The sequence below is a fragment of the Oncorhynchus nerka genome, linkage group LG20, assembly GCF_034236695.1.
Source record: "Oncorhynchus nerka isolate Pitt River linkage group LG20, Oner_Uvic_2.0, whole genome shotgun sequence".
Classification (NCBI taxonomy): Eukaryota; Metazoa; Chordata; class Actinopteri; order Salmoniformes; family Salmonidae; genus Oncorhynchus; species Oncorhynchus nerka.
Window position 1 is genome coordinate 5,736,706 of NC_088415.1, and position 12,352 is coordinate 5,749,057.

The 12,352-nt window shown below is 43.7% G+C and overlaps 1 protein-coding gene across 6 annotated transcripts in view; it reads left to right on the forward strand.

Moving 5' to 3' along the window:
- The first annotated feature begins 3,732 nt into the window (after positions 1-3,732).
- Positions 3,733-12,352, forward strand: part of LOC115123223 (tumor protein D54-like) — a 43,992-nt gene continuing 35,372 nt past the window's right edge. For 2 of the 6 annotated variants that reach the window (XM_065005140.1, XM_065005141.1), the window contains exon 1: positions 3,733-3,976. In XM_065005140.1, the coding sequence (XP_064861212.1) occupies positions 3,961-3,976 (16 nt within the window). In that variant the 5' untranslated portion in view covers positions 3,733-3,960. The remainder of the gene's footprint in view (positions 3,977-12,352) is intronic. The other 4 variants (XM_065005138.1, XM_065005139.1, XM_065005143.1 and 1 more) reach the window with 3 other exon arrangements.

Here is a 12,352-nt window from a genome sequence, read left to right on the forward strand (position 1 = left end):
AGTACTGCAGTGCATCTCCTCCTCATGGACTGCACCAGATTTGCCAGTTCTTGCTGTGAGATGTTACCCCACTCTTCCACCAAGGCACCTGCATGTTCCCAGACATTTCTGGGGGGAATGGCCCTAGCCCTCACCCTCCGATCCAAAAGGTCCCAGACGTGCTCAATGGGATTCAGATCCGGGCTCTTCGCTGGCCATGGCAGAACACTGACATTCCTGTCTTGCAGGAAATCCCACACAGAAGGAGCAGTATGGCTGGTGGCATTGTCATGCTGGAGGGTCATGTCAGGATGAGCCTGCAGGAAGGGTACCACATGAGGGAGGAAGATGTCTTCCCTGTAACGCACAGTGTTGAGATTGCTTGTAATGACACGCTCAGTCCGATGATGCTGTGACACACCGCCCCAGACCATGACGGACCCTCCACCTCCAAAATAAATCCCGCTCCAGAGGACAGGCCCCGGTGTAACGCTCATTCCTTCGATGATAAACGCGAATCCGACCATCACCCCTGGTGAGACAAAACCGCAACTCGTCAGTGAAGAACACTTTTTTTCAGTCCTGTCTGGTCCAACAATGGTGGGTTTGTGCCCATAGGCGATGTTGTTGCAAGTAGGGTCTGGTGAGGACCTGCCTTACAACACGCCTACAAGCCCTCAGTCCAGCCTATTGCGGACAGTCTGAGCACTGATGGAGGGATTGTGCATTCCTGGTGTAACTTGGGCAGTTGTTGTTGCCATCCTGTACCTGTCCCGCGGGTGTGATGTTCGGATGTACCGATCCTGTGCAGGTCTTGTTACACGTGGTCTGCCACTGTGAGGACGATCAGCTGTCCGTCCTGTCTCGCTGTCTTAGGCGTCTCACAGTACGGACGTTGCGATTTATTGCCCTGGCCACATCTGCTCCAGCTGCTGTTTCCTGAAGTATCGACCACTGTCAGTTTGCATTATAGAAACTCCATGCATCAACCACTGTCAGTTTACTGCAAAATTAGGTGATGTCACTATTCTGAGATCTCTGAGTTATTCTAGGTGTATATCTATCTAAAGAGTTATCGGGTGTTTCATTGAAGTCTCCAGCTATTATAAGCTATGAATTTGTATACTTGTTTCGCAGCTCAGTCCAGTTTATCAGCGAGATCCAAAAAGACAGTCCTATTTGAGGTGTGAGAATTATACCCATACACATTGCATATAATAAAACAAGCAGTATCTAGTTTTGAGATCAATTTAACCAATCTTCCATCTTTTGACACACAACACTCTGAAATATCACCTCTAAACGTATGAAGAAATATAGTATTAGCTGAGTGGTTAGATCCATGACTACAATAAACAGTGACTTCCAAAAACTAGATTCTGGATCGCAACGAGTGAGTCTCCTGGAGTAGAATGACATTTTCATTTGAGTGTTTACAAAATAAAGAAGGGATTTTATTTTAATGGTGTCTTGTAATCCCCTGGCATTTAGAGATACAACATTTAATGCATTTAATTCAAAACTTAAACATAATCTGACAATAAAAAATGTTGTTTTAAATAAGAAAACATATACAGTGCAGTGAATAACTGGTTAACTAGTTGAACTGGTAAGCTCGGCAGTGAATAACTGGTTAACTAGTTGAACTGGTAAGCTCTGTAGTGAATAACTGGTTAACTAGTTGAACTGGTAAGCTCGGCAGTGAATAACTGGTTAACTAGTTGAACTGGTAAACTCGGTAGTGAATAACTGGTTAACTAGTTGACCTGGTAAGCTCGGTAGTGAATAACTGGTTAACTAGTTGACCTGGTAAGCTCGGTAGTGAATAACTGGTTAACTAGTTGACCTGGTAAGCTCTGTAGTGAATAACTGGTTAACTAGTTGACCTGGTAAGCTCGGTAATGAATAACTGGTTAACTAGTTGAACTGGTAAGCTCGGTAGTGAATAACTGGTTAACTAGTTGACCTGGTAAGCTCGGTAGTGAATAACTGGTTAACTAGTTGACCTGGTAAGCTCTAGTGAATAACTGGTTAACTAGTTGAACTGGTAAGCTCGGTAGTGAATAACTGGTTAACTAGTTGAACTGGTAAGCTCTAGTGAATAACTGGTTAACTAGTAGTGAATAACTGGTTAACTAGTTGAACTGGTAAGCTCTAGTGAATAACTGGTTAACTAGTTGAACTGGTAAGCTCGGTAGTGAATAACTGGTTAACTAGTTGACCTGGTAAGCTCGGTAGTGAATAACTGGTTAACTAGTTGACCTGGTAAGCTCGGTAGTGAATAACTGGTTAACTAGTTGACCTGGTAAGCTCTGTAGTGAATAACTGGTTAACTAGTTGACCTGGTAAGCTCGGTAGTGAATAACTGGTTAACTAGTTGAACTGGTAAGCTCGGTAGTGAATAACTGGTTAACTAGTTGACCTGGTAAGCTCGGTAGTGAATAACTGGTTAACTAGTTGACCTGGTAAGCTCGGTAGTGAATAACTAGTTAACTAGTTGAACTGGTAAACTCGGTAGCTAGTAAGGAAACCTGAGTTAGAGAAAGAACTGGACCGCCCTCAACCGAGGTAGTTATTTTTATTTCTACTTTGCACATTCTTCCATTGCAAAACTACCATTCCAGTGTTTTACTTGCTATATTGTATTTACTTTGCCACCATGACCTTTTTTGCCTTTACCTCCCTTCTCACCTAATTTGCTCACATTGTATATAGACTTGTTTATACTGTATTATTGACTGTATGTTTGTTTTACTCCATGTGTAACTCTGTGTCGTTGTATCTGTCGAACTGCTTTGCTTTATCTTGGCCAGGTCGCAATTGTAAATGAGAACTTGTTCTCAACTTGCCTACCTGGTTAAATAAAGGTAAAATAAAATTAAAATAAATAAAAGTTGTGTTGTGATCAACATGATGAACCTGTTTTCAGATTTACCTGATGATATAAAACAGGCTGGATGGAATAATGACAATCGACTTATTACTCAAGAATAACTTGGCTTAGAAAGAATTGTAGATACATGTCACTGTAGATACGGTATATACCTGAGCACACAGTATTTTCAAGTCTTACAGAGCTCTCTCTCTCTCTCTCTCTCTCTCTCTCTCTCTCTCTCTCTCTCTCTCTCTCTCTCTCTCTCTCTCTCTCTCTCTCTCTCTCTCTCTCTCTCTCTCTCTGTCGGCTGTAAAATCGGGGCAGGAGAGACGCTTTGACAACGCCATCCACTGACGCCGGAAAAGGCACATGCTGGAAGTTCATCATCGAGCAAAAATGTATGAAAAATAAAATAAAAAAAATAGGCTATTTTTGTATATTTTTTAAGTCTTCATTTAAGGTAAGACAGAAGGTTTTTACTGTTAAGCTTAAAATAAGATAGCGAAGTATAAATAGGCGGGGTTTGTGACTGGTATCTAACACTTTTCACGCCACTTTCATACAGAAGTGACTTTTTCGTAGCAGGTTAGCAGACTGATGTTAAGGTTAGCGAAAATGCTCTCCTAACCTGTTAAAATCACGAAAATCACTTCTCATCGAAGTGGCGTGAAAAGAGTGTGTCCATTTATTGGTGTGAGTAGGTAGTATTTAGGGTGTATTCATTACGCCGATTCTACATAAACCGTTTCCTCTAAACGGATAAAACGTTTTGCAACGAAAATAAGAGTTTCTATTGGACACATTCAGATAGATCCCGTTCTTATTATAGCGGTAGGCAGTAGGGCCCGTCCCCGTTTGGTTCTTAAACGGTAAGCGGTTTCCGGTGCGAGACGTAATGAATACACCCCTTGTTCTTGTACGTCTCACTCGACGTGTTTTGTTATTGTAGAATCCTGTCAAACACACGGAGAGGCTCAAAGGTTTCAATTGATTGAGTGGACGGCGCTGTGCTAGCCACCTTTAAAAATATATATAATCTAACTTACATATTTATTTTTGTTTGTTGCTATAAAGCTCCCCCAAAAAACTCCGCTCAATTCGACGCCATGGACGTTGGTCAAGGTAACGTTTATTACTGAAATGTAATTGTTGTTGAATATGATACATGTTTGGCCTAACGTTGGTTGATTTTGGGGGGGAAATGAATACATATGTGTTTGTGATGGTGCACAATGTAGCTATGAATGCAACTTGGGGCCCGACGCAGCAACACAGCCGTTCTGGAAAATGGGGGACCGGAGAGAGCCGTGTTACTATGATGACATTTCTTTTGTTGAAACCTTTTCAATTAACTTGGTTTACTCCTTTTTTTAGATATTGTTTTCCGTTTTTTTAAATATTTTTTATCTTACAAAAAAATAAATTAACGATATTTGTGCTTTTTAATAGCGTATATATATATTTTTGTATACAAAGGCTACTTTGCTAGTTAGCTAGTACGCTATTTAGCTCTCACAAGCTAACGTTGGCTGGTAAGGCACAGTGCTACTTGGAATCCTTGGGACGTCCCCACAATAACAACTAGTCCAGGGGTGTCAATCTCATTCCATGGAGGGCCCTGTGTCGTAAGACACGTTTTCCCCCTTTCAATTAAGACCTAGACAACCAGATGAGGGGACTTCTTTTAATTAGTGACCTTTTTAAATGAATTAATCAAGTAGAAGGGATGACCGAAAACCCGCAGACACTTGGACCCTCCGTGGAATGAGTTTGCCCTTCCCCCTATAACCCTTTATGTTAACCATTAGAAATGTAAACTTCAAGCGAAGTAACGTTGACACCCGTTGGGACGTCCCAATCAGCCAAGAACTCACCCAGGTAGCTTATTCGTCTGCCAGCTCAAGTTTAGTTGACAGTGTCACATCTAGTAGTGATTGGCAGTCCGCGAACGATAAGTTATTTTTAAACTCTTTTTACTGACTCGATTTGTTTTTATTTACTATTTTTATTAAATTCACTGAGGAGAATTGTCCTCCCATTCCTCCACTCACATTAACCTATTAAAAACAGTACTGGACCAATTAGTTATTTTTAGTTAAATTTAACTAGGCAAGTCAGTTAAGAACAAATTCTGATTTACAATGACGGCCTACCGGGGAACAGTGGGTTAACTTCCGGGATCAGGAGAAGAACGACAGATATTTATTTTTTTACCTCGTCAGCTCGGGGATTCAATCCACCAACCTTTCGGTTACTGGACCAACGCTCGAACCACTAGGCTACCTGCTGCCCCATAGGCTATAGGCCCAATACATTATCACTGCATGTTGGCTATGCTTGAATTGCCCTGCCAATGCTATTCTTCTCAGACCATATAGAAATTCTATTTCAACATGTTAGGTACGTGATCACACGGGTAATAGAACGAGTTATCAAGATGTGGCTTTTTAAAAATGTTTACTGGACTGATGACCTGCACCTGATGGTCAGGCGTAGAGGAGGGAGTAGCGGAGAGGCTGTTCCGTTCTCCCTCCCTCCCCTCCGCTGAGAAAAGGGAACAATGTCTTCCAGTTGATGGTGAAACTCAAGTCGTTGTTTTCTGCCTGATGCACCAATTCATGTGGTTAATTGGAGACACACTGCTATTAATAATAACAATGCAAGCTAATCCGAAAACACTTTGCTATCTATATATATATATATATATAGCATTCATTGCAGCCGCAGTGCTGTTTGTAGCACATTTTATGTTTTCTAATGTGTTGACAGTTCAACTTACTCAAATACAGCAGCTCTTTGCTTTCTTTGTTGATTTTTGAAATCTCACAGTATCAACTTTCCTGTGTGCTCAAGGTTTCTTTTCTTTTTTACAGTCCTATGGCTCGAAGGTAACTCTGCATTCACTGTGATCTGAGCTATCTGATTGGCCTTGTGGTAGGCTTGTAGGTGCACTTGATTTGCTCCCTGGACCTGCCATGTAGGCAGAGTTCTACCATCAGACACATGAAATTTGTTCAAAATGGGAACACTTTGTCTTCCCGGCGCTAGGGCTGCTGAATCAAGTGCACCTACCGCCAACAGCACTAGGGCTGCTGAATCAAGTGCACCTACCGCCAACAGCACTTGGGCTGCTGAATCAAGTGCACCTACCGCCAACAGCACTAGGGCTGCTGAATCAAGTGCACCTACTGCCAACAGCACTAGGGCTGCTGAATCAAGTGCACCTACTGCCAACAGCACTAGGGCTGCTGAATCAAGTGCACCTACTGCCAACAGCACCAATGGCTGCTGAATCAAGTGCACCTACCACCAACAGCACTAGGGCTGCTGAATCAAGTGCACCTACCGCCAACAGCGCAAAAATAGGAATGCAAGGCTTATCATTGTTTATAGAAATGTTTGGTGATCGACTAGGAATGCCTTGGGAGGTCGACCGCGATCGGCTGGTTGGTGACCACGGAGTTAGAGTTTAATGGCTGTGATGGGAGAACTGAGGATGGATCAACTACCTTGTAGTTACTCCACAATATTAACCTAATTGACTTAGTGAAAAGAAGGAAGCCTGTACAGAATAAAAATATTCCAAAACATGCATCCTGTTTTGCAACAAGGCACTAAAGTAAAACTGCAAAAAAATTGACTAAGCAATTAACTTGTTCTCCTGAACACAGTGTTATGGGGCAAATACAACATATTACTGAGTACCCCTCTCCATATTTTCAAGCATAGTGGTGGCTGCAGCATGTTATGGGTATGCTTGTTATTGTTAAGGACTGGGGACTTAGTTTATGGATACAAAAAAATGTAATGAAGCTAACCACAGGCAAAATCCTAGAGGAAAACCTGGTTGTCTGCTTTCTACCAGACTCTGGGAGACAAATTGACATTTCAGCAGGAAAATAACCTAAAACAGAATACCAAATATACACTGGAGTTGGTTACCAAGACAACGTTGAGTGTTCCCGAGTGGCCTAGTTATAGTTTCGGACTTAAATTGTCTTGAAAAGCTACGACAAGACTTGAAAAATGGTTGTCTAGCAATGATCAACATCTTTTTGACAGAGCTTGAGGAATACATTTTTTTTTTAAAAGAGCAATGTGCAAATATTGTACAATCCCAGTGTGCAGACAGAAGGACTCCGTTGTAATCGCTGCCTAAGGGCGTTCTAACAACATGTATTGACTCAGGGGTGGGAAATACTTATGTAAATTAGATTTCTGTATTTAATTTACAAAAAATGTTGCTGCAATTTCTAACGTGTGTGTGTGTGTGTGTGTGCAACAACAAAAACATATTTTAATCCATTTAGATTTTGGGCTGTCCCAAAATGTGGAGTAAGTCGAGGGGCAGGAATACGTTCTGAAGGCACTGTAGCTAGCTACCTGAGAAATGTGCAGTTGTGCTGTGAATTCCAGCAGCTACCGTCATTATGAATATGTATGATGTAATCATCGTGCCGGCCAATCAAGATGCCAACTGAGCTCAAACTGCCGAAGACAGACAAACGATAAATAACTAGGACCGGCACAGCCAGAAGAGGACTGGCCACCCCACATAGCCTGGTTCCTCTCTAGGTTTATAATCTCCACCCGGCACAGCCAGAAGAGGACACCCCAGCCAGGTTTATAATCTCCACCTGACAGCCAGAAGAGGACTGGCCACCCCACATAGCCTGGTTCCTCTCTAGGTTTCTAATCTCCACCTGGCACAGCCAGAAGAGGACTGGCCACCCCACATAGCCTGGTTCCTCTCTAGGTTTATAATCTCCACCTGGCACAGCCAGAAGAGGACTGGCCACCCCACATAGCCTGGTTCCTCTCTAGTTTTCTAATCTCAACCCGGCACAGCCAGAAGAGGACTGGCCACCCCACATAGCCTGGTTCCTCTCTAGGTTTATAATCTCCACCCGGCACAGCCAGAAGAGGACTGGCCACCCCTCATAGCCTGGTTCCTCTCTAGGTTTCTTCTCTAGGTTCTGGCCTTTCTAGGGAGTTTTTCCTAGCCACTGTGCTTCTACACCTGCATTGCTTGCTGTTTGGGGTTTTAGGCTGGGTTTCTGTACAGCACTTTGAGATATCAGCTGATGTATGAAGGGCTATATAAATTGATTTGATTTGACCGGATGCCATATTTCTGTTCTTCAGCCTCTTCTCGCCCTGCCCTGGATACTGTAGCTACTCGTAACGGTTGATAGGACGTGATTAGGGTCACATGCGTTCATCCTCAAACGTGCTACAATGTGGCATCGAGTCAAGTGGGGAGGGGAGGCAGGTAGCCTAGTGGTTAGAGTGTAGGGGCGGCAGGGTAGCCTAGTGGTTAGAGTGTAGAGGAGGCAGGTAGCCTAGTGGTTAGAGTGTAGAGGTGGCAGGTAGCCTAGTGGTTAGAGTGTAGAGGTGGCAGGTAGCCTAGTGGTTAGAGTGTAGAGGAGGCAGGGTAGCCTAGTGGTTAGAGTGTAGAGGAGGCAGGGTAGCCTAGTGGTTAGAGTGTAGAGGAGGCAGGGTAGCCTAGTGGTTAGAGTGTAGAGGAGGCAGGGTAGCCTAGTGGTTAGAGTGTAGAGGAGGCAGGGTAGCCTAGTGGTTAGAGTGTAGAGTGGTTAGAGCAGGGTAGCCTAGTGGTTAGAGTGTAGAGGAGGCAGGGTAGCCTAGTGGTTAGAGTGTAGAGGAGGCAGGGTAGCCTAGTGGTTAGAGTGTAGAGGAGGCAGGGTAGCCTAGTGGTTAGAGTGTAGAGGAGGCAGGGTAGCCTAGTGGTTAGAGTGTAGAGGAGGCAGGGTAGCCTAGTGGTTAGAGTGTAGAGGAGGCAGGGTAGCCTAGTGGTTAGAGTGTAGAGGAGGCAGGGTAGCCTAGTGGTTAGAGTGTAGAGGAGGCAGGGTAGCCTAGTGGTTAGAGTGTAGAGGAGGCAGGGTAGCCTAGTGGTTAGAGTGTAGAGGAGGCAGGTAGCCTAGTGGTTAGAGTGTAGAGGAGGCAGGTAGCCTAGTGGTTAGTGTTGGGCCAGTAACCGAAAGGTTGCTAGATCATATCCCCCGAGCTGACAAGGTAAAAATCTGTCATTCTTCCACTGAACAAGGCAGTTAGCCTACCAGGGAACAGTGGGTTGTCATTTGTAAATAAGTATTTGTTCTTCACTGATTTGCCTAGTTAAATAAAATAAATAAAAAGTGGGCTTGGTCTCAAATGTCTAGACTACAGACATCTCATTCCTGAATCACCGTACTCGTTAGTCTGAAACTATAACTAGGCCACTCGGGAACACTCAACGTTGTCTTGGTAACAGAACAATATTCTTCTTTTTGGAGTCACGCAATGATATGGTGTGTGTTTGGTCCTCCCACTACGACGCGGGGGAAACCATGCAGTTTATTAGGCTACGGATTTGTGTTTTGCCTCCCTACGGTCTGTGAACGAACCCAAGGTCCACTGTCACTCGAGAGCCAGTGTCCGAGACATCGACTCCCTCGTGGTTCTGGCCAACTACTGTGACATCGACTCCCTCGTGGTTCTGGCCAACTACTGTGACATCGACTCCCTCGTGGTTCTGGCCAACTACTGTGACATCGACACTACTGTGACATCGACTCCCTCGTGGTTCTGGCCATGTGACATCGACTCCCTCGTGGTTCTGGCCAACTACTGTGACACCCCCTCGTGGTTCTGGCCAACTACTGTGACATCGACTCCCTCGTGGTTCTGGCCAACTACTGTGACATCGACACCCTCGTGGTTCTGGCCAACTACTGTGACATCGACTCCCTCGTGGTTCTGGCCAACTACTGTGACATCGACTCCCTCGTGGTTCTGGCCAACTACTGTGACATCGACTCCCTCGTGGTTCTGGCCAACTACTAGGAACATTTAGTTAGATACTACTGCACTGTTGGAGCTAGGAACATTTAGTTAGATATTACTGCACTGTTGGAGCTAGGAACATTTAGTTAGATACTACTGCACTGTTGGAGCTAGGAACATTTAGTTAGATATTACTGCACTGTTGGAGCTAGGAACATTTAGTTAGATACTACTGCACTGTTGGAGCTAGGAACACCAGCATTTAGTTAGGTATTACTACACTGTTGGAGCTAGGAACATTTAGTTAGATACTACTACACTGTTGGAGCTAGGAACACCAGCATTTAGTTAGGTATTACTGCACTGTTGGAGCGACTTCGTGGTTCTGGCCAACTACTGTGACATCGACTCCCCTCGTGGTTCTGGCCAACATTTAGTTAGATACTACTACACTGTTGGAGCTAGGAACATTTAGTTAGATACTACTACACTGTTGGAGCTAGGAACATTTAGTTACATCGATACTACTACACTGTTGGAGCTGGAACATTTAGTTAGATACTTGGTTCTGGCCACTACACTGTTGGAGCTAGGAACATTTAGTTAGATACTACTACACTGTTGGAGCTAGGAACACCAGTGGTTCTGGCCAACTTTGAGAACATTAGTGTATTACTGTGACATCGACTGTTTCTGGAGCTACTAGGAACATTTAGTTAGATACTACTACACTGTTGGAGCTAGGAACATTTAGTTAGATACTACTGCACTGTTGGAGCTAGGAACATTTAGTTAGATACTACTGCACTGTTGGAGCTAGGAACATTTAGTTAGATATTACTGCACTGTTGGAGCTAGGAACATTTAGTTAGATACTACTGCACTGTTGGAGCTAGGAACACCAGCATTTAGTTAGATACTACTACACTGTTGGAGCTAGGAACACCAGCATTTAGTTAGATACTACTGCACTGTTGGAGCTAGGAACACCAGCATTTAGTTAGATACTACTGCACTGTTGGAGCTAGGAACATTTAGTTAGATACTACTGCACTGTTGGAGCTAGGAACATTTAGTTAGATACTACTGCACTGTTGGAGCTAGGAACATTTAGTTAGATACTACTGCACTGTTGGAGCCAGGAACATTTAGTTAGATACTACTACACTGTTGGAGCTAGGAACATTTAGTTAGATATTACTACACTGTTGGAGCTAGGAACATTTAGTTAGATACTACTACACTGTTGGAGCTAGGAACACCAGCATTTAGTTAGATACTACTACACTGTTGGAGCTAGGAACACCAGCATTTAGTTAGATACTACTGCACTGTTGGAGCTAGGAACACCAGCATTTAGTTAGATACTACTGCACTGTTGGAGCTAGGAACACCAGCATTTCCCTACTACTGCACTGTTGGAGCTAGGAACATTTGCTGAATATGTGCACTGTGACCAGGAACATAACATCTGCTGAATATGTATTACTGCACTGTTGACCATTTAGTTAGATACACTACACTGTTGATTAAACATTTAGTTAGATATTACTGCACTGTTGGAGCTAGGAACACCAGCATCCTTGATATTGAAGACTTTGGAGCTAGGACATTTAGTTAGATACTACTGCACTGTTGGAGCTAAACGAATTTAAGAAACTGCACTGTTGGAGCTAGGAACATTTAGTTAATGTCTGCTTTTATGACACTTTTTTAAAAACAATTTGCTGTGGCACATTTTTAAAAGAGACAGGCTTCACCCTGACACAGGGGCTCCAGGATTATATCTAGCAACATTGCAAACTGTTTGACTGACCATCCAATATGGAGGGTGTTAGGAGATAGATGGGAGGGGTTGAATGGAGCTGAAGGGTGGGACTGGATGGTGTTGAGAGATAGATTGGAGGGGTTGAATGGAGATGAAGGGACTGGAGGGTGTTGAGAGATAGATGGGAGAGGTTGAATGGAGCTTGACTCTGTACCGTAATACCCTGTATATAGCCTCCACATTGACTCTGTACCGTAACACCCTGTATATAGCCTCCACATTGACTCTGTACCGTAATACCCTGTATATAGTCTCCACATTGACTCTGTACCGTAATACCCTGTATATAGTCTCCACATTGACTCTGTAACATTTAGTAATACTACCCTGTATATAGCCTCCACATTGACTCTGTACCGTAACACCCTGTATATAGCCTCCACATTGACTCTGTACCGTAATACCCTGTATATAGCCTCCACATTGACTCTGTACCGTAATACCCTGTATATAGCCTCCACATTGACTCTGTACCGTAACACCCTGTATATAGCCTCCACATTGACTCTGTACCGTAATACCCTGTATATAGCCTCCACATTGACTCTGTACCGTTAATACCCTGTATATAGCCTCCACATTGACTCTGAAGAGTTTCGTAATTTCACCCTGTATATAGCCTCCACATTGACTCTGTACCGTAACACCCTGTATATAGCCTCCACATTGACTCTGTTACCGTAATACCATGTATATAGTCTCCACATTGACTCTGATGGGAGGGGTTGAATACCCTGTATATAGCCTCCACATTGACTCTGTACCGTAATACCCTGTATATAGCCTCCACATTGACTCTGTACCGTAACACCCTGTATATAGCCTCCACATTGACTCTGTACCGTAATACCCTGTATATAGCCTCCACATTGACTCTGTACCGTAAT